The 26,510-nt window shown below is 41.3% G+C and overlaps 1 protein-coding gene across 1 annotated transcript; it reads left to right on the forward strand.

The window, feature by feature from the left end:
• The first annotated feature begins 2,784 nt into the window (after nucleotides 1–2,784).
• Nucleotides 2,785–26,510, forward strand: LOC108665906 (PHD finger protein rhinoceros). Its single transcript, XM_047880668.1, has 11 exons — nucleotides 2,785–2,912; nucleotides 7,349–7,694; nucleotides 8,118–8,320; nucleotides 9,292–9,455; nucleotides 10,181–10,329; nucleotides 10,998–11,157; nucleotides 11,600–11,747; nucleotides 12,236–12,257; nucleotides 12,738–13,058; nucleotides 13,537–13,656; nucleotides 15,105–26,510. Exons 2-11 carry the CDS (start codon nucleotides 7,350–7,352, stop codon nucleotides 23,346–23,348), a joined length of 9,876 nt encoding a protein of 3,291 aa, XP_047736624.1. The 5' UTR covers nucleotides 2,785–2,912; nucleotide 7,349; the 3' UTR covers nucleotides 23,349–26,510.

Genomic DNA, 26,510 nt, shown 5'->3' on the forward strand with positions numbered 1-26,510 from the left:
GGCGGTAAATACCGTCGGGCGCTGGCGGTATTTACCGCCCTGTGTGAAAGGGGCCTAACTTGCAATAAAGTTCCGTGCTGCCCATCCTGTCAAATTAATGACAACTGATTTCAACGAAACAATGCAAATTTAAATGATAGAAAATTATAACAAGCTGCATATTAATGACCATGATATCGTCAAACACTTAAATTTACGGACCTAGCAGCTGCGCTCTTAAAAATGTATAGTCATCGTAAAATAAGAGGCTATAATAAATTGGTTAACTAATGAATATATATTCAGTTGGAAGACAGGGAGGGTTTTATTTTTTGGGTTGAGAGTAAAGAAGTGAAGGCATTTATCCATAATTGAAACTGGCCGGAGCTACAAATTGCCACAATACTCTAAGCTTCAGTCTCCAGCGACGGACAACCAACCTGCAGCATCCGGTCCTCTCATGAGCCCCCGGGAGAGACCCTTCCTCCGTGAGAAGACGAGCTATTTAATAATAGAATTAGAATTTAACATTCGAATTTAATACTATCGAATTTGAATTTAATACTTAAATTCGCATTCAATATTCGAATTTAATAGTCTAATTAGAATTTATGATTCGAATTCAATATTCGAATTCTATATTCGAATTCGAATTTGATACCCATAGCGCAGTTGTAGCGGAGAAAGTGATGTCCTACCTATAAAAGTGAAGATATGGCATCGTTGGCCGTCATAAGGAATCTGAACCGTACTAGAGGCTGGAGGTAGCTTCAACCTTCAAATTTGGATATGAATAAATGACGAAGGTTGCCCACGCAGAACTACAATAAATGTTCTGAATTGTAGCCGGCCAAATTAAATAAGGAATAACCGAATAACCCAAACCCAAATGATGATCTTCAAACGGAAATTGTGAAAGTTAAGAATTTTACTCACTTTTTTCAAAAACTTTCTTTGCTTTTGGGAGACACAAAATACTTCATTATTCTGCTAAGTTGAACTACAAACTCGGAATTTTAAAGCTGCAGTTTTGAGTGCAAAATGTTCATATACGGAAATAGCTTGCTGCCCAATATGTTATGGTAATTAAGTTTACAAACATGGATATCAAGTCTAGGTAATACCAAACATATAAATAGAAATATATACAATATATAATAATTATATATTGTATATATAATTTATATATATATATATAATTATTACATATATAATTTATAAATAGAAATAATAAAGATCGTAAAATTTCCGCTCAGATTTTTTATATGAAAATATGATAGGGGAATAGATCGTGGAAAGATTGCTTGAGTAAAAAACATTTATTTTTTAATTGCCATCAGTTACTTAAATACGTTTACCGAGTCTAAGTACCATATATATGTACGTCTAATTGAATGATGCTTTATTTTATTATTATTTATTAACAAAAATATGGCAAAAAAAAATTTATATGGCAAGTTCAATAATTTACTCATTACAATGGATATTTCTGTAATCGAAGACGTTATGAATTAGTAGCAAAATGTTTCACTATCTGAGATTATCAGAGTATCAAACATTTTTGTAATAAATTCGAGTAGTACCACTTGAAATTATTTGATGAAAGCATAGAGTTATTATGTTAACGAAGTCTATAGCTAATCAAACTGAGTCCGGTTGATCAGGTTAGTTAATATTTACAATCTCCAATAAATGATTGCCGTGCTGAATTTAAAGCACTGAATTTGCTTCTGAAATGACAGTTGACACAGAATAAGTAAAGACTTATTATTCCAGCCTAGCTGTGTAATCACCATCCACACTCGGAATGATTACAAAAAATCTCCGATTGTTTCCAAGAGGTTATGGCTTACGGTCGCTTGTAGAAACATTTCTGCAATATAATTTCGGTAAGTCTTTTACATAGCTAATTGATGCGTGACCTGCAAAGATCAATGTATATAGAGCTCGGATGAAGTTTCGTCAGAGACAGGAAAGAAGCTCCTTCTCAAGCATATGAGGTGAATTTGACCAGAGCATTGATTTGCCGTGCTGAGTCAGTTAATTATTAGAACTGTGGCGTTAATGGGCTTATTTTAAGGAGCCCCATAAAATATTTTTGTGTAATCATGAATAATTTGAGGTTTATCTATCAAAATAGTTGTTAGTTTTACAAAAAAAAAAATGACCACAATTTTAATATAATAAGGCGTGAACATGTTAATGCAGCAAACATGCAGTACTTACTGCGTTTGTTGTACTGTAGATGTTTGCTGTTCGTACTCCTGTCTTCAAAACCTTGTGACGATCATGACGAATTATATTTAAATACATATGAGTATCATGATATATGAGTGGTGAATATTACGATACATGTTCACTCAAACCATTCCGTTTGTTCTAATTTTACATCCGGTCATCATATGAATTGATCATGCATTTATAACTAAAATTGCATATGAAATTATAAACAATTTTTTATAATACTATGAACTAAATCACAGATTTTTTTTTTATTTCAGCCTGTAGAAAAACTAAGAAATGTGTCATCGATGTCAACAAGCATGATCCCGTTAGAAAATTTTGAGTCATACGCAATATGATAATAAAAGGAGAATTCTATATTTAAGCATGCATATTATAATTAAATCAAAATGTTTGATTGTATAAGGCGTTTTAAAAAAAGTTTTAAGAATTTTAAGGTTGATTTGCAAAATAATGACTATAAAATATTTGCATCAAAGTACCGCAAATTCTCGCGATGCCTCGCCAGTTCTCGCACAGGTCACGTGACCAGAGACGTTTATTTTGGCTCACCATAATGGCGCCAAGCCGTATATGTATATTTATATATAATTTTATCGAATTTGGTGGAGTTAATATCACTGTTGAGGGACGTGTAAACGTATAAAGATATGTTGTGTATGTTATTGTATATGAAAAACGTTGATCAGGTACGTGGTTGTACCATATCTGAAGATGCAAGTGGTGTCAGTTTGTAAATAATTTACCAATAAACCCATACAATCAGCTTTCTTTTCGTGTTTACGTTGTGTTAGCGGTTAAAAATTCTGAAATTTGTTAACCTTCGGTAAGATACGTGATATGGCTGCCAGTAATAACTGAAATATCGTTCATTTATTACTTAAATTTGTGAAAATCAACGACGGAAAACCAGTTTTAAGAATCGAGTTGTGATTGTGCTGCCATCTATATTAACTTGAAAGCATCTTATTATTAAAAAATCTCCATAATAAGGGGCTTTTTACTATATTTTACACTACTTTTATAGTCCATATAGTATTTTTCAACAATCTCTCCTTATTTCAATCTTTCATAGGTCAATATATTTTCATTAAGTGTGATTGAAGTCTGGCAGAGAGATGGTGAAGGGTTTGTTTATGATAGGATTTCATTGTTTTGACTGAGTTTTATCAGAGTTATTTGGCTTTTAAGTCTGTTTTTGTGTACTTTTATTACTTGATACTCTGATCTATTTATTATTTAATTATATTTAATATTGCTTTTAATAAATTTTGAGGTTAGATATCTTCCAATTTTGGATAATTAATTCCAAGGTGCAGAAAGTGAGTGAATAGGCCTATCTGTTTTTTTGGCATAATACATAAGCCTCAAAATCGGTGTTTTAAAAAAATCTTGCCTAGGCCTACTCTTTTATTTTTTTACTTATTTAAATCTCTCAATTCAGTTGACTGCTGCATAGAAATCTTGAAGGTTTAGATACATTTTGATGCAAATTGTCATGAACCCATTAATGCCAATAATTATTTTCTACTCTCTTTTCTGGTTTCCTGTGAGATAATAATATTATCACTTGTGACAGTAATAAATAAAAAATATGTTCAAATATTTATTTTTAGTTTTATGTGAAAATTTATAGCTTGGTTCCATTTGGAACTGGGCCGAAGCCGAATATTTCATAATCTAAATGACTTAGAAACATTATAGTCAAATGGGGTAAGACAGGATTGCAGCCTTCATGGGGTAAGAAAGGACCGGCCCATGGCATTCATTCTAATTGCACTGAATTTAATTTGACAAAAGAATATGTTCGAGCAATCATTGCCGGTCATTTCAGTGCATGTTTCAACCCTCTTCTTGCAAATAATGAATTTCTGGCTAATTTTCAAAGAAAAACTATGTAAAGAAGGGCCACAAAATAGTTAACCCTGTTTGGGAAATAAGCTCTGTCGAATGACAAAAAATTTGTTGGCCAGGTTTGTGGATGTAGGCAGGTAACCTTAAGTAATAAGCAACTTTTGAGACATACTAGGCATTCCTACCTGCTACCATCACTGCCTGACAACTATTCTAAAATGGGTTAAAAAAGGACTGGACATGGGGTAAGACGGGACCACTAAATGATCCTGTTTTACCCACAAGTGGTCCTATCTTACCCCATAAACGGTCCTGTCTTACCCCACAAATGGTCCTCTTTTACCCCATAGTTTATCAAAAGAAGCTTTTAAATGAATATATTATTGTGCATAAGTATACATGGAGTATTTTGGTCAAAATTTTCATCTTTTGCTTAAAATAACATTCTAACTTGTTAGCTTTTTTAATTAGATAAATTTAGCATACTATTGTGAATTGCATCGTGGGGATGGATAAAATAGGGATGTCACTTCCCATTAGTGAGCTGCAGAACAATGTGCAAGAGTGGTTGGGGGAAAAATCATTGTGTGAAACATAAGAAATAATTATTATCACAATTTTGTGAGAGGGCATGGGCTATGTTTGAAGAAGTGCACCACAAATGCAGTTAGCAAGAAAACACATGACGTCCGACTCTTGAGTTATTATCCACTGGTTTTATTACCAATTTCATAAGTTTTCAGACAATGACCAATGGAATATACATGTATCATTTGGCAGTGCTCTACAATGAATCAAAGCCAACCTACTATTTCTATGCTTAACAGATGGATAATATTGAATATCAGATTTATATTTTTACTAAAAACCTTGTAACATAAGAATTACCTGTTGGTCCTTTCTTACCCCAGCCTGGTCCCATCTTACCCCAATGGGGTAAGATGGGACCAGCTCACTTTTTTTAATCTGTACAGAAAAATGTGTTGTATGCAAAAAGTCTGAGTTGTAGCTTTGAAGCCATTGCATAACCACACCTTGTGATAAGTTTAGGATTTTTTAGTTATTCATGGTATAGATGCTACATGCCTGTTAGTGATTTTGGTCCTGTCTTACCCCATCTGACTATATATACTGTAAAATGGGGTAACTTTGACCACTTTTTTTTCAAAATGATGCAATTTTTTTACTAGATAAGTTAAACTTAAATTGAAACATTCAAAATACAGGTCTATACTCTAGCTTTACTTACCATAAATTGCTGGCTCCTGCCTTTCATAGTTTTGATGTAATTTAAAAAAAAGAGATGGTCTTTCTTACCCCAGCTCAGGATGGAATTCTAATTTCGGAGGTTCATATATTATTTCGATCCACCAAGACCACTTCTTCTATCCAACATCATTACTTGAGGCAAAAAATGAACTTCTTAAAGGCTTAAAACACGCATGCTAACTTGCTCAGTTTCTATAAAGTACCTAATCACTTGGAAGTTGTAAACCTGCACCTATCACTCAACAATTAAAATTAGACTTATAAAAAAAGTATTAGTTAGTTGAAAATTTGTCTCTTAAGTTGACTGCAATGAACTAAACTTCATCAAGTAATCATTAGGCAGAGTTTTTAATCATGCACACTAAACACGCAATTCAGAGTTCAGACGAGACAAACTTCATAACACGTGAGCAAACGTGCTACTGAATTGAATTGCTTCTTTCCCGCTAACGGTGATCTAGCGGGATGATCAATCGTTACTTAATTTGTATACGGTTGTATATGAATTATGAATTAACTAATCGTTTGTATACTTAATGCAAGAGAATGAATAATTATGTTTCTGATCAAACAAACGAAAACTTTTTCTGTTTCTGATCAAATGAACGAAAACTTCTGATCAAACGAACAAAAACTTCTGATCAAACGAACGAAAACTTCTGATCAAACAAACGAAAACTTCTGATCAAACGACTGAAAACTTCTGATCAAACGAACAAAAACTTCTGATCAAACGAATGAAAACGACTTTGAATTCTAATACGGATCGTTAATTTTAACATCGTATTTCCAAAAATCAATTATTGCATTTCTTTTAATTGAAAAACATCCTTTTACATAAAAAACAACGAANAATGGTTTGGTTCGCCACGGAGGTCGTCACGATCTCAACCCATACAGAAAAGATTACATCAACGGCGCCGAACAAAGGAAGTCGCGGTCGAGTTCAGCTAACTCATCGGTTGAAACGGACTCTGATTCTCTGTCGTCTTCGCGGTGGATGCTTCCCAATTCTTCCCGCATTCCTGTTTTCACGAGCAGCGAGGATGATATGCCTATTAATAGTAGATTTATTAACCGTCACCAAACTCTCCCTAAGCCTAATGAAAAATCGAAAAAATCGGGCTCCAGGAAAATCTCTTCTAACGGAGGAAGAAAACCAAATAAAATCAGGCCGACCACCGCTGATTCTTCGCTAACACGCAGCTCTGAAGACGAGAAAATATCTAAAGACTTTGATGCCTGTCTCTTATACACATCTAGATGTGTATAAGAGACAGGTATTAGGCCTCTGATGGCCATTGACAAAATTTTTCTATATCAAATCATTTTTGAGTTTTGGGGGTTTTTGTTAAAAAAACGAAAAGTGGTCAAAGTTACCCCGCCGGTCAAAGTAACCCCATTTTACGGTATATGAGTGGGGCTAGAAAATGCTTGACTCATTATTTAATGTTATGTTGGAATTTTATTAATAGGTGTTATAACTCACTCTATAGTCATAGTGTTCTTTAGTGTACAATAGTGGCTATTGAACACCATCAAACAATATCGAACACTTTCATATAGTGTTCAATAGTGCTCGAGGTGCTAAAGTTTAACTGTAATTTCTGTTAACAAAACGCACTTCCTTTTTTTGAGTTCTTGGTTATATATTGTGTTTAAAAATGTGCTTGTGCAAATAAAATAGCCATAAGTTTTGGGCTTAAAATCTTCTTCGAATTCTAGTATTGTTAAGATGTCGAACATTTTCTGCAATTTTATTCAGGTGTGTATTTTTTCCCATGGCCATTTCAATTAGAATGCATACATTTGCTGTGCAGGAGGTCACTTAGGAGATATAAAGCAGCAAGTCAGGGTGTGTGACAAGCCTCACCAACTGCCGCTGCTCACAGCCAGTGGTGCGTTGCCAATGAGAGCACTGTGGCTTCCTCCACCTAGTGGCACTAACCTCCCTGACCACTGCTGCTAGTGCCACTAAAATTGGCATGTCTCTTTCTGTCAGAATGACACCCAACAAAATGACTCCAGTCAGTGGTGACACTGGCAGCAAAATGTGTGGCAGTAGCACAAGTGCATCTTCTGTTGCTGCCACTCATGATGGCAGCTACAGCCACCGCAAGCAGAGGAAACGTCTTGACTCTTCTGTCTTGGCAGCCTCTAGCGGTGCATCAAGCAAAATGTTGAGCGCCACAAGTACGGCCAACAGCTCCAATGGTGCAAACAGCAATGGAGGCAACAGTGGCAAGAACATCAGCAGTGATGATGAGGACAAAGGGCAGGTGTGGACTCCAAAGCATCTTGGTGACCTCAGGGCCTACAACAGATCTGCATCAGAGGTGCCTGCTGAGGTGAGATGCTCTTCTTTGTGCGTCTCTGATTTGCTTTCATGTATTAATGCTGATATATCTTGCTGCCAGTGTCTAGCATTGGCTTTTTGCTGATCAAATTTAAATTTTTATCTTAAAAATTTTATTATTCCCATTTCTCTTTAAATCAGTGCATTTCCTTATAATTCTTTCTGCTGCATGTACTATAATTAATGACACCCTCAAAAGGCTATAACATTGACCTTGTGAAGACTTGCACTTGATACTTCTGTGCTATTTTATCTATAATATATTCAACAGGTTCTCTTGAGCTCATAATGTGTTGATGGGCATTTATGCTTCAAATTTGAAATTATTTTTAATTTATTTTATCATTCTGTCTATTAACAAGTGTAATATTTTGTACAAGGTTCTGGTCATATAATGTCATGCATTTTCCCCCAGCTTTTCCGCAAGGATTTGATCTCTGCCATGAAATTAGCGGACAATGAGCCTCTGGCTCAAGAGGACTACTGGGGCATCCTGGACCCCTGGAAGCAGGAGTGGGAGAGGGGAGTGCAAGTGCCTGTAAATCCTGACCTGCTTCCCATACCTTCAGTTACCACTTTTGTGGAGGACATAGGCCGCAACACCACTGATTTCAGGCTGTGAGTTATCAAGTCTTTATAAAGGCTCTTCTCATTGATGTTGTTACTTGATTTTGTTGTATTTTCCATGATGGAATAAGCTCCAGACTTATTTATTAGTATCAAGGATCTATTATGCAAAATTTTGTTTTGGTTTGGTTTAGGTTCATTTAACATACCTATTATTTTGAATTGTTAGTTGATGTATATTTCAGTGTCTCAATTTTATTAGTACATTGTTGAATCTTTTAGAGGCTAGTTAGTCCCTACCGCATGCCATATTATCTATCAAGAACCTAAATGTCTATGACTATTGAACTTTCTCTAATAATGTACCAGAAATATTTTCCGTCCTCTAATTTAAAAAAAAAAATGAATTGAATTTTCACCTTAGGATAGTTAACTCTGTATATTTGTCTGAGGGCATGCTGGGCATGTATGCATATATTATAGTTTCTGAATCAATCTATGCTCTGTAGTCATGATGGTTTCTATTTAAAGTCTGGAGAAATGGAGGTCCTAACTCTTTATGCACCAAAGGAGGATTTTTGTGCTTTATGTTTCATAAACTCTGTGCCTGTTATGAAAGTTTCCAATTCATGTGCTGATGCAGTTTTTCTCGAGTTGATTATCAAAGAATTATAGGCTTTAGAATTTCAATGGGAAGTACCGGTATGTGTATAAATTGAGAGAATTTTCAGATTGTTGTGAGGCATATATATAACTCATAATCTCAGCAGTGTATGTTATAAGTCAAGTGGAAGCTCTGAGGCTTACAAATTTATAGTAAACTAAGGCTGCTCATGCTGTATATTTGTGGGTTTTATGCAAAATAGATTTTGTTTCTAGTAAATTTGCTGTAGGCATTTACTTTTGTTAGGTATATATTCATTTATTCAATTTATTGTTGGTAGATCTATGATATTGGATGTATTCCACACCATTTGATCCAAAACTGATACATATGATACTAATGGAATAATTTTTTTCAGGCCTAAGAATCGCTATATCCGCGTGAACCACGATGATTTCTTTGACAATGAACGGCACATTCTGAGTAACTTGCCCACCAAGGCAGAGAAGATGTGCCGCTATGATCTGGACGTCCTCGACAAGACCTGGCTTGAATCCTACAATGGCGAACGAGCTAAGATGGGTCAGTATCTTCCCATGGCTGTGTCAGTATCCTCCCATGGCTGTGTCAGTGTCTGCCCATGGCTGTGGCAGTATCTGTCCTAGGGTGTGTCAGTGTCTGCTCATGAGTGTCAGTGTCTGCACCCATGGGTGTGTCAGTTTCTGCCCATGGGTGTGTCAGTGTCTGCCCATGGGTGTGTCAGTGTCTGCCCATGGGTGTGTCAGTGTCTGCCCATGGCTGTGTCAGTGTCTGCCCATGGCTGTGTATAGTTTGTATTAATGTTGGGTGTGTTGTCAACTGCTAGTCTTTGCTCTTGCTGTGTTGGAAGCTTTATTGAGCTCACTAAAAGGGAAAAATTTGATCTCTTGTAATACTTTGATATAAATTTATCTTGACATATTTATCATTGCAATAATTATGGAGGAATTGATGTTTTGAAGTGGAATGTTGATAATTCTATAGGTTCGTGACTTCAAAATCATTCGGTGTATTCAAAATTTAGATTTGATGATCACTAAAAAGATAGGTATGTGATTATTTTGAATAAAAAGCAAATCACAATTTGTTATAACTAATAATGTATAGTGTGAAAAGGCTTGTGCAAATATATATGAAATATGATACTGAAAGGTATTGGTAATGAAGGTGTTGACAAAAGGTTATTGCCTGATCTTTGATGTTTTAACAAGTATGTGGAGCATTTTTGATAAATAATAATTATAATATATTTTTACATATTGACACAGGTGCCGAGCCTGTCCCTGAGATCATCTTGGAGCAAATCGTGGAACACTTTGAGGAGACGTGCTGGGAGAACATTCAGAAGCTGCTGCAGGAGCAGGAGGCTCAGGCCATCGAGTATGATGAGGACACCATCTGCGACGTCTGCAGATCTGTGAGTCTTGTGATGAGCCATTGTATGTTCTTTGCGTTCATGGTATTGTTTTGTAATATGGGATCTCTGCTGTTTAGCTGAATATCATGCAAGTGTCACTGTAGCGTGGTGGTTAGCACCACTGGATGCGCAGTGATGGCAACACTGAAATGAGAGAAGCTGGTTGTGAGTTTAAACATTGGCAAACCTTTTTTATCGGAGTTGCTGGAATCGCCATCAATGGTGGTGCTCCCACCATAGCTTTGGGTTGTTGTCACTAAACGAACTCTGGGAACTAGTCACCTTGGGTTGATCTTAAGACTTTAAGTTGATGGTGTCATTCAAAACATTGACAAATAAATGAGTGTCTTTCGCCAAATCTCGTGTAAGTGTTCAGTGTTTCTAGTGTGAAGTTACCGGGTTGATTCAATTAAACTGTTTAATTGAATTACTCTGTGTTAACAAGTTACTGTGTTAATTCAATTAAATTAAATCATTGTAATCATTGTAGAAAACTCCTCTGTCTGGCTAACTGATGTTAGTCTTCAAAACAAAAAACTAGTTATCAAAATTTTCAACTTTGTTAGTATCTTGCATTTGAGAGGACGTATCTTGGCAAAAAATTGTATGCAATATTTGTGTCACATATGCCTGCATGCATCTGACCCGAGTTCTATGATGTATTGCAGCCTGAGAGCGAAGAGGGCAACGAGATGGTCTTCTGTGACAGCTGCAACATTTGCGTGCATCAGGCGTGCTATGGCATCACCACCATCCCATCAGGCTCCTGGGTGTGTCGCACCTGTGCTCTGGGCATCAAGCCGGACTGTGTCCTCTGTCCCAACAAAGGTAACCTGGGGCTGAGACGGTGCTTAGAGTGCTTAGGGTTGATGCTCTGTCCCAGCCAAGGTAACCTGCTGCTGAGGTGGTGCTTAGGGTGCTTAGGTTTGATGCTCTGCACCAGAAAAGGTAACCTGGTGCTGAATTGGTGCTTAGGGTTCTTAAGTTTGATTGTCTGCCCCAACAAAGGTTACCTGGTGCTGAGATGGTGCTTAGGTCTGATGTTCTGCCCCAACAAAGGTAATTTAGGGCGTTTACTATGAATTTGTTTTTTTTTTGATGCACTGAATGCCTGTGCTAGAAGCATCGGCCTCTTAAGGTACGTTAAATGCTGATCATTGATGAAAATACTAATTTAATTTTCCAAATATTTGAAGAACATTCTTCAAACTACAATTTTAGTAGATTGTATGATCATCCCTAACATAAGCATGTGTATTTGCCTCTAAAGGAGCTGCCATGAAGTCGACCAAGTCAGGCCAGAAGTGGGCACACGTGTCATGCGCTCTGTGGATCCCCGAGGTGTCCATTGGCTCTGTCGAGAGGATGGAACCCATCACCAAGATACCGAACATTCCTGTATGTTGTGATCCATTTCTGTGCTTGATTCTTGCTCAAATTAAGACTTGTGCAAATCTTTGTCTAGTGTTATTACTGATTATAGTTATCAGATTTAATTGTTAAAATAGTGACCGTGTAAAGATGAAGCCAGTGATATTTTTGCTGAGGTTTTGCAAAATCATGCACAAAAATTACGTCTTGATTCTTAAATATTTGTCAAAATGATTTGCTGTTCGTGTTCTTGTCTTCTTAGATCTACATCAATCAATTGCTATGTTATTTTTTCAAATTTTCCTGTCTTCAAATCTTTCATACAGATCCCACATTTTCTATAGAGCAGTAATAATGCTTCACTAAAGTAATTGAGATTTCTTTCAATGGGACAAACTAATAGAGTTTGAAGTGCTTATGTAGGTTTACAAAAATTTTTTTTATTGATGCACAGTTTAAAATATTTTTCTCTCGTGTATTCTGATTCTAATACACTAATTCTGTTTCCTTATGATTATATGAAGGGTGAGTAAAGTGCTGATGGCGTCAAGCTCAGGGTGAGTTCACTCCACTGCTAACGGCAAAACTGACGTCGTGCATTAGGCTTCTGAAATGTGTGTACTTGACAAAATTTTTATAGAATTCATGCCGGTAAATCAGTCGACTGTATTGAGTTTATTGCATTAGATGGAACTTAGCAGGCTTGGCTGATGGGAGGAGATTAAGGTTATTCAAGGCTTTAATGCATGTGGTGTTCGGTATTTCAGTGTGCTTTCAATTGTGTACGGATTATAGCCTGATGGTTTATATATTTTAAATTTTTGCATTTCAAATCTACTCTATTAGTAGAGAAATTGTTTGACATTTTCCGACTTTTCCCTTTTTTTGGTTTCATATTGCCAGCCCATTTCAAAATTCAACCGTTGAAGCTTTTTTCTTCTTAGAAACTTGCTCCCTAGGTTTTTCATAAATTTGATTTATTCCCTAGTTCTTTTCTAAATTTTGTTTATCATTTAAAATACTTTTTTGTGCTGCAGTCATACTGCGAGAAACACAGCCGGCAGAAGAAGACGAGCGGCGCGAGCGAGGAGAGCGACGGGGAGACGACGACCTCCGTGGCGGCCTCCGCCAAAATAGCGGGCGGGGGCCGTATCGCCCCCCTCGACTCTTCCCCTTCATCCACCCGCAAGAAGAAGGACCTAACCTCCGAGCAGAAGAACCAGGCGCGCGCTGCCAAGCTCAGGCAGATTGAGACTGAGTTTTATAAATATGTCGACACCACGAAGACTTCCAACTATCTTGACATTGATCTCGAAACCACAGAGGCCATCTTCTATTACTGGAAGCTCAAGAGAAGAGTGAGTGCTCTGACATTTAAGCTTAAGTTTAAGTAGTTGAAATTGTTATTATTATTGTTGCTCCCACCTTTGTAAATGCCTAATTTTTCGCCCATACGTACTCGAATTTAACGTCAGCAATATTTGTCTTTTGAAGCACGAGTTCAAGTTGCTGAGCAGGCTTAGCAGGTGACATGGCTTCTTTTGATTGGAGACCATTGAAGAAACCCATCATCATGTCAATGCTGCGTATTTACTGATTCTTCACATGTTTTCCTCATGAGCGTTGCCATACATATCGACTTTTGAAGCAATTTATATGTTGAATGTGGAGATCATTGCATGGTTATGATTGTCTAATATACAGCCACTTTCTATGGGCCATTTCGTCTCTTGTGACGGGACGGCTCAAACTTCCCTCGGGGATATTCTAACGAGGTAATTCTATGTATTTATCCCTAAAGTAGGTAATAGCATTAACATAATTTTTTTTCCACAGTCCGGCTTCAACAAACCCCTGCTCACGCCACGCAGCGAGGAAATAGACTTCCTCTGCCACCAGCAAGACCACGACCAGCGCCTCAAGATGTTCGTCCAGCTGCGCCAGTATCTCGAGCGGGTCAGTCAACATTGCATTAACACGTTGACTCCGAAGTGGTACATATGCGTACTACGAAATGTATTTCTCCAGGACGTAGTGGTACATAATTCAGGTTGCCTAAAATTGGCCAAATCCGAGAACAAAAAAGGCCGATAACTCAAAATATACTAGTTTATTTGTAGGTTCCACTATAAAAATTCCATTCATTTTCTTTTTGCAGTATTTAAAATTTAATTAGGAAGTACCCCTATCATAAATTTTAGCCGGCCAACGCAATTGAGAAAAACTAAATCACGGAATTTGTCCGGGAAAAATGACCGTCTGGCAACCCTGTTTAAGAACAGTACAAAAAATGAAATAATAGTACAAGATGAAGCAATCGTAGTCAACGTGTTAATGAGAGCCAATTGTTGGAACTTACTTGAAACATTAGCTGATGTTGATGTGGTGCGCCATAACCTGAACATTTAGGCAAATAAATATTTGAACAGGGCTCGGCTTCTATCTACTCACTTATTAATAATAATTTACATCCCATGAAGCTTAACATGCGGATATACGTCGCAATGAATGGAGATTTGAATATATTTCTGCATTGAAGGTGGGTTTTTGTTTTTTTGTGTGAAAGCAGGAAGGCCTTAAATATGTCTGAATCTTCCGACTCCGTAAAGGTTTCTATTTTCTCTATTCGTGAAAGCTGGTGAAATGTGAGTAACTAAGTTTAATTCATTGAAATATAAAGGTCCCGGAACAGATGCGTATCTTACAGTAAGAATGTGCCCCTCTTGAAAGACCACCAATATTTGTGGAAGGTTCTATGTATTTTCAGTTTTCACCCGAAGTAAACTGGCAATACAATCCGTCTTGTGTGCCTTTAAGTTATGTTGGGGTTCCCTTAAGCAGATTTTGGTAAATGCTGCTACAGTAAGAACTTCTCGTCGCATGACTGTGCTTCGAAACCAAATAAAGATTCTATTAGAAGAAAGTATTTGATGGTTTTATTAATCATTGAGCTTTTTAAATGAGGAATAAATTATAGCGTCAACCTTAACTTTCTGCTCTTGATGGCTGTTTTAAAAGGGCTTTTGACGGTCAATTGTCGTTAGTGCATTGCTGTTGAAAGTTAATGCAAGTTGATAATGAATTTAGAATCTCACGTTAGAATGCCATTAGAAATATTGAAGTAACGAAATATTGAAATAACTTGCATTGCAATGCATGTGCTTCAACGTAGCTTCCTCCAGAAGCTACCAACTGCTTGATCATACTCCTCAGTAAATATCTTGGTATTGAACTCGTAACAGAAAAATTTAAGACAGTTTAATTCATAAAATCGTATGCATTATTTGTACCGGATCAGTTTTCTTCTTTTTATTTTTGTTTTTTAAATAATTTTCTCTAAAATTGGGACATGTACATCTAAGAATGCATTTTTTCGGAGTTAATTTGAGGTTATTGCTGTGCAGGTGCGCAACCTGTGCTATATGGTGGGGCGGCGCGAGAAGATGGGCCGATCTTACCTGAAGACGCGCGAGCAGGTGCTGCTCAAACAGTCCGACATCATGACCTCCAGCCTGCAGCTCTCCAGCAGTGAAGTCGAGGCCGTGCTAAGTGCCAATAAGGGACCTTCAGTTTACGATAGGCTGTGTTCAGGTCTAAATTCAACCATCGTCTCTTCAGCCCAATTTAATAGTTTCATTAGATTACTCGAGTCTTCGCAACCCGACAACTTAACTGCTGCTCCCGCCATAAAGAGCTCCCATCATAAGAGTAAGAACCGCAAGAAGAAAGATGTGAATGGTTTGGTTCGCCACGGAGGTCGTCACGATCTCAACCCATACAGAAAAGATTACATCAACGGCGCCGAACAAAGGAAGTCGCGGTCGAGTTCAGCTAACTCGTCGGTTGAAACGGACTCTGATTCTCTGTCGTCTTCGCGGTGGATGCTTCCCAATTCTTCCCGCATTCCTGTTTTCACGAGCAGCGAGGATGATATGCCTATTAATAGTAGATTTATTAACCGTCACCAAACTCTCCCTAAGCCTAATGAAAAATCGAAAAAATCGGGCTCCAGGAAAATCTCTTCTAACGGAGGAAGAAAACCAAATAAAATCAGGCCGACCACCGCTGATTCTTCGCTAACACGCAGCTCTGAAGACGAGAAAATATCTAAAGACTTTGATGCTCTGCTACAAAGTAAAACAAGTCCTGTTAAGGCTAAGAAAAGCTCGCAGTCTTCTGTCTCTCGATTGTTATCTGTGCGAGACCCTCTTTTTGAATCATCAGAAGATGAAACCGAGATCACTCTGTCCAAAGCGCCTCCCTCGAAGGGTAGGGGCAAAAAGCGTGGCTCTCAGAAAGATCCAGTGCCTGGCAGCAGTGGTGATGAGAAGCCTCCTGTTGTAGTTCCCTGTAAACGAGGTGCTCGTGCTGGTCGAGGGAAGACGGCCCGAGGCTCTAGCATTGTCAACGCTGCTGTCAAAAGCAGTGCTTATTCTGATGAAGATGAAGATGATTTGCCTAGACCAACCTATAAGCTTACAACAGACGAAGAGAATAGTAACGATAAGCAATCTGACGTGTACGAACTTTCGGACGTAAGCGTCAAGAGTGAAAGTGCCAAGGGCAAACGTGAGACTGATGAAGAGAAGTTCTTTGTAGCAGACAGTAAAGATAGCGTCTTGGACGCTCAAAATTTTGCCATGCTCAAGACAAAAGCCGCCATGAAAGAGTTCACTCCAAAGATAGAAGAGAAAGCTGAGAAGTTCAGCAAAAAGAAGGAGCGACGCTCGCAACGTGTCAAGTCAGACGATAGTGAGGCAGCGAATGATTCTGAGGGACCTGACTTAAGCCTCTTTGTACCACAGCGCGCGGCCGCTAAGAAAGCGTCTGAGTTGATAACTTCTCACAACGTGAGCGGTACAGCAGCTCCAGCTACCGCCGCGGCGCCTCTGAACAATGCTGGCGCTGTCTCCGCTGCCGAGAGCTCCCATGAAATGAACAAGAGACCGCGCGGATCGGCAACAAGGGATGTATGCGTCAAAAAAGATGTTAAGACATCTCCTGAAAAGTCTCCTTCAAAATCCAAGCGAGGGCGACCTCCCAAAGACCGGAGCTTAGAACGAGCCGAATTAAGAGATGAGCCTGACATGGCCATGAAGAAATCTCTTTTTGAAGCCAAAGAAATCCTTCATTATGTTCCAATCAGACAGGCAGCTATGAAGGCGGCTCAGAATCTCAAGAATAAAGGTGCTACTGTAAATGAAGAAATGCCGGTTTCGTTGGCGTCAACAGTTCCTCTGGCTTCTGATCCTGCTACTTTAACCACTCCGACGTTGAGCGCCTCCAATAAAAGTAAAAGAAACAAATTTGAAGCTCGCGTGAACGCTGTTGACTCGGCTGCTGTTAAATCTCCACGCTTACGACGATCTGCGCGCTCCACGTCCAGCCAGTCAGACTCGGACTCGGATGGCCAGCTCACTGATCCTAAGCGCGTCAAGCGAGATGTGCTCGTGAAGGAGAAGGCTCCGCGCTCCATGTTTTCTGAGAGCGAAGAGGAAGTATTCACTTCTCCCAAGAAAGACCGGACTAGAAGCTTCTCTTTATTAGATAGCGAAAAATCGCCTGAAAAGAAGCAGCTTTTTCGTGGCGACATGTTTGTCCACGAGTATCAAAGCTCATCTGAGAACGATGATGAAAAAGACAGCAGATTCTCCATCACAAATATTAAAAGCAGCAACACCTCAAGTGTGCGCAAAAGTACAGCGTCTCTCGGCGAGAAGCGATCACAGCGAAATCATTTGCAGCCGAGCGGACGATCCGAACACTTCCGACGAGAGGTTGAGAACGAAGAGCCAGGTCCTGGAACCCATAGGAAGGCCCCTGACAAGAAGCTTAAAACTTCCGAAGGGCGGCCTGAACATGGGTTTCAGCCGCCGACTCCTGCAAGAGGCCAATCCCCCAGAGTGCGAGAATTCCCAGTGTCAACCTTGCGAGGGTCTCGAGTATGTCAAACTGAACGCGAGCCGCGAGATGCTGATGGTTGCAGCCGAGGTAACACTCATGAATCACTCTCGGAGGGCTGTGGAGAGTCGTCACAAAGAGAAGAAAAAGTTTCCTCTCTCGGAGAGTCTCGCACCTACTCACCACTACCCAAATCCACCGCCGCTCTCCTTCCCAATCTCTCCGCCTCGCCTGCGCACGCTCGTGTCTCCTTGCCACACTCCCCCCAGTCGCCTCTCGCTCTTGCCCATAGTTCCCCATCATCTGCAGCCTCATCCTTGCTCCACAGAACTCAACCCTCAGCTTCCCAAGATTGCCTTGGAGCTTTCCCTGCCCTCCGAACCGCAATCAAATCTCGAGAGAAACTACAGCTTGCGGCGGGCACCGTTAAGCCCCCTGCTTCCAGTGAGGCGCTTCAAGAGGAGCTCTTCGGGACGCTCCCCCGCCAGCAAAAGGAGGCGCCCCTGAAGACTGGCGATCAAGGCGCTTTGGTCCCTAGTGAGCTCATGCGCCCTGACAGTCGGTCGTCAGGTCTTGCTGATTTTGTTGTGAAGGAAGTATCGCCTCTGAGGCGACTCCCAAAGTCGCTTGTTGCTGACCAATCGATTAGGCCTAAAGATCCTCTTGAGATGAGCCCGGCTTTAGAGGATGCTTTAAGTAAAGCTAATATAGATACCCTTAAAGATACCCGATTTGCTTCAGAAGTGTCTGGTAAAGAGCGTGTGGAGCAACCTAAAGATAGTGGATATAAAAGTGCAATAACAACTCCAGAGCCAGTCGATAGGTTGGACTCGAGCAGACTTCTTGAGAATCGTGTACAAGATAGTGATGTCAGTAGGATTTTAGGTGAGAACCAAACTGTTGTGTGTAATGACGTGCGAACGTCTAGTGCTAATAGTGACTATGGTAGCAATGGTAATAGCAGCTCCGTGTCAGGTATCAGCAGTAGTAGCAGTACTAGTAGTGTAGTACCCGGTGAAGTGTCCCCTGTTAAACCTTGTATTACGTCTTATGACAACAAACTGTCTAAGAACATTGGCAATAACCGCAGGAAAAACCTTTCTAAGCTCATCGATGACATGACCAAAAAGGTCAATTCTGATCTCTCTTCTAAGCTGTGCTCGCCACCCCACCAGGCCTTCTCGTCCTCTTCTCCCCACCACCCACATATACCAGCGTTTGCTACCACCCACCATATTCCTGTTACCGGCGGTCACCGCGCCCTCTCTCCTCTCCTCCCTGCCTCCCCTCGCTCATCTGTCGCCCTGCCTGACACGAGCATCGGGCAGCTCCTGCCTACGTCTGTCCTGACGACTTGTTCTGACGCGGGCCTTTTCAGCAACGCCTTGCCTCACCCCAACCCCGTAGCCACGTGTCAGGTCGACGTTCCGGGTACCGTCCGTCCGGAGTCCCGACCTCCTACCAACGACGTCCCAATGTTGGATGTATTGAACGAGGCGTCACCTCTGGACGACAACGCCCCGCCCAGCGACATGGACAGCTCTGACACCGCCAGCATCAGCGTTGCGTCGTTCAAGCAATGGTGGCGTAGTCAGTTTAAAACTTCGCCTCCACGCTCATCGTTTGATGGACTGCAGTCGTCGCAGCTAGACGCGCACCTAGTGCAGCTACAGCACCTGCCTGACTATCAGGTGTCGCACCATCTCGATATTCGTAACTTGCAAATGATGAATCAATTGCACCCACCATTTGGTGTACCACAAAGTCTCTTCAATTCCTTCATGTCGAAGGACGAATTTCTGATCAACTCATTTGTCAGACAGCAACACCTCCACCAACAACAAGAGCAACAACAACTTGATTCACAGCAAAAGCTTCTACAGGAAAAACAGCAGGACCTGGAATACAGTGCTTCTGAAATAGCCGCTAAAGAATCATCGGATCTCTCAACTCCTAAGAAATTCATTAATTCTTTTATCCAACCTCATTCCAACAGAATGTCGCCCTCTTTTAAAAGTGACTTCTCTTCCCTCGGTTGTAACGTGAGCTCCGATGCACCAATGAGCCCAATATCTGTTGGAAATTTGGCTGCACCACCGAGCTTCGTTGCGACTGCCGTCACGGACCACATGGGCTTCCATCCCTCCTTGTGTGCTCCTCCAGTCAAGTCCATGCTCGTCGCCACACGTCCTCCTGCCTCTCCTTGTCACTTGCCAAGAGCTGGGGTACAGTCTCCTCACAAGACGCCTTCATCAGTGACGGCATCTGAAGAAGAAATCGTAGTGGATAACGAGAGCCCTTTAGCCAGCGACAGAGTATTATCGCCTCCTCGCCTTTTGGGGACCGCACCCCCCACATCCCAGCCAGCCGACTCCTGCCTCGACCAACACGCTGTTCCTTCTTACCAGCCGTCGTCTGCCAGTTCTCCTCATGACAAGTTCAGGAAGGACGCCGACGTGAGCTCACCTGCCGCAGCTCCTGTTGGCATGTCCCCTCACATTGTCACTAAACCTTCTGTATCTCCTGCTTATTCTGGTAAGTCTCGCAGAAGCCAAGTCGGGAAGGATGGTGTTGCTGAACTTAAGAGTAAAATGGATGCATCGCTGTCAAGTCCTGGCAGAGTAATGCCAATTACAATATCCTTGACAAGTGGGAGCAGCGCACAAGCATCACCATCATCTCACCTTAAAATTTCACCATCACTTTCTTCTCCTCGATCAAGCAGACGTCTCCAAGAGGCTGCTGCAGCCGTAGCTAAAACACCGGCATCGGTAAGTGATTCTGGTGATACTTCTCCAGCATCGATCTGGCCTCCTCCACTCACCATCATGAGCCCTAAACCCGTGACACCACAAGTCACCCCCCGTTCTGCAATGGCTGAGACTGTGTATGACGTCACTGATGATTCTGACGTTGGTACTAGTGGGTCCAAAGCCAACACTCCCGCTGCCACTCCCACTGCCGAGCACTATAAAAGTATGTCTCCACAACAGAAGCGAATCCCCATCTATATGACTGGGGCTAAGGCCGGGAAATCTAGCGCGTCGCCGGATAAGAAATCGCCTCGCGGCCAGGCGGTGTCACCGCGTTGGACGCCCAAAGAAGAAGCAAAGAAGAAAGTAAACAGACGCAGCAACCAGTCTGGCGGTAAAGGTGGCCGTGGCAGAGGTACGGCTCGCGTGAAGGGTAAAGGCCGTCAGAGCAAAGTGGCTGTTCCGAAGGAACTTGTGGGAACGGTGTACGATTTCGATTTTGATGACGAATTCAGTGATGCCAAGTCTAAAAATCAGTCCACTTTGGATGATTTGCGGATGCTCCGAGAGAAGCGTCTAAGTGTTGATGCTCCTCAGCCTCCTACTCCTACTTACGCACTTGACACTCGGGAGCCACCTCTACCCTCGTATAAGAAAGCCACAAAGGAAAGGAAGGGAAAGAACAAGGAGAAAGAGAGCAGCCCCAAGCAAAGCGAGAAGCAGCAAGATCGCTCACCGTACGGCGAATCTGTCCTCCATTCCTTACCTCAACAGTCCCCTAAGAATATCGTCCCTCCCGTCAAAATTTCCTCCACAGGCGTAAGAGACGAGAATAAAATAGTTTTATCAGATTCTCACTACGTGTTAAAGAACAATGTGGATTTTATGTCTACTGCTACATACACAGCAACGCCTGCCGCTCGTCTAGGTTCAGATGACACCAACATTCTCAAGATTAAGATCAAAGGTCCGTACGCTAATTCCGCGTCATCCAGCGCCCCCGTGCCTCCCCCTGAGCCGGAACCGTCATCCTCAGCCACATCTTTCCGACGCATGAGAAAGAAGGAACTTATTCGTCAGTATTGCAATCAGGACCAGAATCCTCTGCCGTCTGCGGTCGATGCTCATGGTGGAATGGGGATCGGTGGTGCAGTTCTAGGTGGTCCCTCAGCGACGGGTGATTTTTGCATTGGCGGGATCGTTGGCAGTGGCTTGGGCAGTACCGGTATTGCTAATCCGCCTCCTCAAAAGCGCGCTGCCATTTTTATCCCGAAAGCTGTTGCCTCCATGCCTACCATTCCCAGTCGGGAGGACTACAAGCGGCATCGCAACCCTCCGGAGGACGGAAGTAGTTCGTCTACATCAGCCGGTGGCGCAAGAAGGCGACGAGCAGCTCGAGAATCTGCGAGCAGAACCAAGCAACAGCAGGCCGCTGCTGAGAAGCAGGAAGAGACCGACACTTCCAGCAGAAAACGTGCACGGAGCGTCAGTAAGGAGGAAGAAGTGAAGAGCGTCGCAGATGCTTTGCCACCCGCTAAGTTGAGAATAAGCCTCAGCAAGAAAGGTAGCAAAGTGACTCGTGTCGCTGAGCCTTCACCCAACCAAAGTGCTGCTGAAACTCCTGCTGTTGCTGCGATTATTCCCTCTGAAGCTGTTGATGCTGTCACGCCCGGCGTTGCTGCCGCTCCTGTCAAAGACAGCACTGACATGGGGAGATTCCGCCCACCTAAGAAAAGGCTACCGGAGGAGCACTCGTTTGAAAAAATACGTAATGATAATCTTCGTTTCCGTGAAGAAATAATGAATTCATTCCCAAAACCCCGCAACAAGAAGCGGAAACACCGCGATGGCAGTAGTAACAGTTCAGACAACGAAATGGACGATGAACTGTGTAAGAGCAAGGCTTCACCTGACGGCGATAATGACGTTACAGACGTCACGGTCGTATCGAATGAGTCGACGAAGCTTGTACTTCGCTTCAGTAAATCCTTAATTAAAATTGAACCTCCAGATCGTCCACTAACGCCCACTCCTCCTAGCAGCGTCAAAAGCAAGGGAGACAGCGGCAACAATAGTGATGCTCCTGGAGCTTCTGAATTGTGGCCTGGTGCGGACGATGGAGGAGTCAGAACGGGCAGGAAGGCTTGCAACGTCTCCGCTGACGACTGTGGTGGCAACAGCAAGTCATCAAAAGAGGACAATGGGTCCAGAGAAAAGATAGGCCCACCTCAGAAGATGATGCCTCTCAAGTTGAAGTTACAGAGGCGACCTGATGGTTATACTTCAGCGCATCCCAGTTTACCAGGTTACTCTCTGCTCGGCCAAGGGCCAGGGCCTCCTGTCACACAACCGCTCGATCCACCACTCTTGATCTCCTCAGCCTCTCACTCTTCGGAAAAACAGACCCTGTCTTCTGATGGAAAAAATTCGCCTCCTACCATCGAAACAATCACTACTAGAACCACCAGTGTAAACTATGATAAATTGTCCAACATTCTACGAGATTCAAACACAACTGATAATTCAACAACTTTAAATGATTCTTCTTGTCTTTCGCCTCAGCCACCGTTGACATCAGTTTGGACAAACTGCATTGCCACGACCTCATCCTCGTCTCCTACGTCTCACCTTCCATCTATAGCTGACTGCCCTTCGCAATCTTTTAAGACGAACACCAACAATAATAACAATAACAGACAGAAGAACAGCTTTCATTCAATCGGAGTGTCGGATAGTATAGGCGTGTCTGGCTTGCACTCCGAGGGCTCGACTAACTCTCACGTGACGAACAACTCCTCGGAGCTCAACGACGACGTCCTACAGCGGCTGGAGGAGCAGCTGGCCGCCTCTGATGGAGGAGGCGTCGTGGGTGAGGCAGGAGGAGGCAGAGAAGGCTGCGGTAACGGCAGTAGTAGTGGTGGCATAGAAGGAGAGTCTCACCACGAGCATCACCATCCCAATCATACGTACAAAGAGAACTCTAATGCCAGATGATAGTAGTGAGTGAGTTGTACGCGAGAGCTGGCACCGGCTGCTGGTATTGATGTCGTCCTAATCCATGCTCAAGTCTTGACTTAATTTAATCCGCCCGTGTAACGGTGCACTCACTAATTCGAATTTTCTACTATCATGCTCAGTTACCTGAAATTGAATTGTAGCTCTCATTTGTTGCGTCAATTACTGCATTTTCCCGTGGAAAGTATTTTAATTGCAATTGATATTTTGTATAAATCTATGTGTAAATTCTCTGTATTGACGAATTCGACTTTTCATTTGTCTCTCATTTGCATGGAAGTCTGAACTTGTTTGAAGCGCAGCACTCAGTGCTCCCTAGACTGACGACAAAGCAGCGCGACTATCGCTGCGCTGAGACGCTCTGCTGATCTCAGCGGCTATACTCACGCGTCTCGTGTTGCTGCTAACACACTTCTTCCATCCATTCTCTCCTACTTGGTTAATTCTGACAATTGTATACTTCAGAGAGTTGGATCAAAACGATCGTTTTGCATTTTATTCAATCTGTAGCTAGTGTCTTCTCCTAAATGTCACGACTCGTGAGTTTGATTTAAAAGTCTATTGCAATTTATTAGTTCAGTTTTTTACGCTTAATAGTATTGAAACTCCTATCCATTTGTACGTTGATAATCTAACCCGCATAAAATGGAATGCTTTTAAAATGTCACGAACATTTCTTTTTATTTCCAGCATCGTCTAAGTGGAATCAAATTCGCTTCTTGTTTTAAATTTGATACTTGTTAGAATCGTCCGAAATGCTTCAAAATTCTGTTAGTATATTTTAGTTTCCTTGACATTGTGTATGGGACAAGTGTACTGCAACATCGAAACTCCAAGCTCGTTACAATCGAGTGCTTGACTAGCCTTACACGGCGTGCGTGAGAGTTGCCCTGAGCTGAGCAAGCTGCCCAGTGCGGTGAAGTGACTGATGCCGCGTGCCGAAACTCTCGCTAGCTGTACAAATGTAAATACACGTCGTTCATGTTGCTCACACCTTCATAAGGTAATGTTCTTGTTATTAATTTATATTGTTAGATAAGGCAATATTTTACAGAAAGTTGAACGATAAACTTCTGTCCCGCAATCCTGTTAGATAAAGCGTAGCAGGACCAACATTTGTTGTTCGTTGGTCTTGCCCTGCAGTCGTGAACTGCTCTTCTAACCCTTCGAAAAGAATCTATTCACGTAACATATAATATTTTTTATAATTGAAGCCATTCTTTTGTTTAAGATTCCTAAATGCTAGCGACGTTACTTGAGGTGTCTATGTTCGAACGTGTCGTTCCGTCCTACAGATACACGAAATAAATTCAATTCACCGAAGATTAGTTTTCTTGGACTGGGTTTCATGAAAGATTTTTCTAACGGCTTAATTTAGTTGGTTCACGAAAAACTTACTATTTTTCATAACATGCCTTGTCCAGATATTATAGCTACGAAATATTTGTCTCGAAATGCCGCAGCGTTGCTCGTAGGAAACAGCTTCGTTTTCCCATCGCAATATTCTGCTGCGATGTTCATTCATGAAACATCCATTATTGAGAAACAAATTTTTTTATTTTAATAAAATTAATTAGGGAGGAGAGCAAATTGATCGAATTTCTTGGATTGAGCAGGAAATAGTCGAGGCTCAGCTTCATATTTTAACTGATGCTTTTGCTGATCAAATCTGCTGATTGAGCTGATTGATCTGCTGATTGGTAAACCCTGAGCAGTCGGCCGTCGCTTCCCTCGACAATGGGAATCGTACGCAATTTTGAAGAAAATTTACATTTGAGTAATGGGACTTGGCTGTTACATCCTGCAGATAAGAGGAGATTAGATTGTCTTTCTTTATTGCGGTGCAAGGTTCTCTTTGCTGTGACCACTGGAGTTATATCAACTAAAAGCTCTCGCTAAGCGCAGTATCTAAACGTAACGACTGCAACTCTCCTTGCAACTCAAATGTTAATTTTTTAAAGGTATTGTTATTAGACGAAAAATATCCTTATTGTTTCTCTCGCACATGCATAGATTCTCAGACATGTGTTCGATTTCGGGGCCAGAATGTAGCCCGTTTTGCAGGTACTTCGCCAGTACTTAATCTGCTTAGCGCCTTCTCTCACCACCTGTTTCAGTTTACTCTGCTTAGCGCCTTCTCTCACCACCTGTTTCAGTTTACTCTGCTTAGCGCCTTCTCTCACCACCTGTTTCAGTTTACTCTGCTTAGCGCCTTTTCTCACCACCTGTTTCAGTTTAATCTGCTTAGTTTCACCGCAAGGGTTAATTTAGAAGTTGATTTTGTTTTCGGAATTTGGATAGAAATTTTGCTGTCGGTTAAATTGTATTGGTAATCCAGGCGTTTTCGACACTTTCTTAACGTTTTACATTGTATTTTAAAACATTTCATTTAAACGCTGCCACTTTACTCAAAAATATGCCCAGCTCGTAAAGTTTTATCTATTTAATATTGGCGTATCCTTATTCCAACTGGATAGCTTCAGTTTCTGTCAGAAATTTATGCCGTTCTAGTTTTTCAGTCGTTTGCTTCGCCATTATGTGCGTATATTGTGCTTGGAATAACTGTTAGATATCATGTTAGCAACGCTGCTAATTATATCACCGGTGTCATAATTCTTCGTAATAATCCTTGCTTCAGTGGATTCATAAACATCTTTTGGATGCCACGGACAAAGGCAAGAAGTCTGTCCATCTTGATCTTACGATCTCGACTTTGCGACTGGCGCTTCTTTAACATTTTCTCTCGATACCAACTTGTTATGATACAAACATAAGTGAAATTTATAATGAGAGTACTTGAAGCTTACGTACGAGTTCTAATGCCTTTTTTCTCAAAGAACTCTTCACACTAATGAAACTGAACTTACCTTACCTACAAATGATTTTAACAAACGAATACAGATTTTTATTTCTTGACTGGTTTAACTCGCATTAAATTTCGAATTATTGGCGACACCTCTTCATCGACTACGCAATTCCTTACTTTTATGTATTTTCGCTTCAAAATGAAAGGCACAACGAGACCATACCAAAATACAGTCAGGAAACATGCAGCATTCGTTCGGTTGTACCTTTCGGCCTGAATTTATATGCTAGAAAATAGCCTATTCTATGCCCTCCATTGAACTCAATTAAAATATT

Source organism: Hyalella azteca, unplaced genomic scaffold (genome assembly GCF_000764305.2).
Source record: "Hyalella azteca isolate HAZT.00-mixed unplaced genomic scaffold, Hazt_2.0.2 contig5880, whole genome shotgun sequence".
NCBI lineage: Eukaryota > Metazoa > Arthropoda > Malacostraca > Amphipoda > Hyalellidae > Hyalella > Hyalella azteca.

Bases quoted from the DNA above. Each gene is read 5' to 3' on its own strand.
- LOC108665906 (XM_047880668.1), top strand. From the start codon at position 7,350: ATGACACCCAACAAAATGACTCCAGTCAGTGGTGACACTGGCAGCAAA. The intron at 12,258-12,737 runs GTGAGTTCACTC...TTTGTGCTGCAG, and splicing joins CTGATGGCGTCAAGCTCAGG to TCATACTGCGAGAAACACAG. The intron at 13,059-13,536 runs GTGAGTGCTCTG...TTTTTTCCACAG, and splicing joins ACTGGAAGCTCAAGAGAAGA to TCCGGCTTCAACAAACCCCT.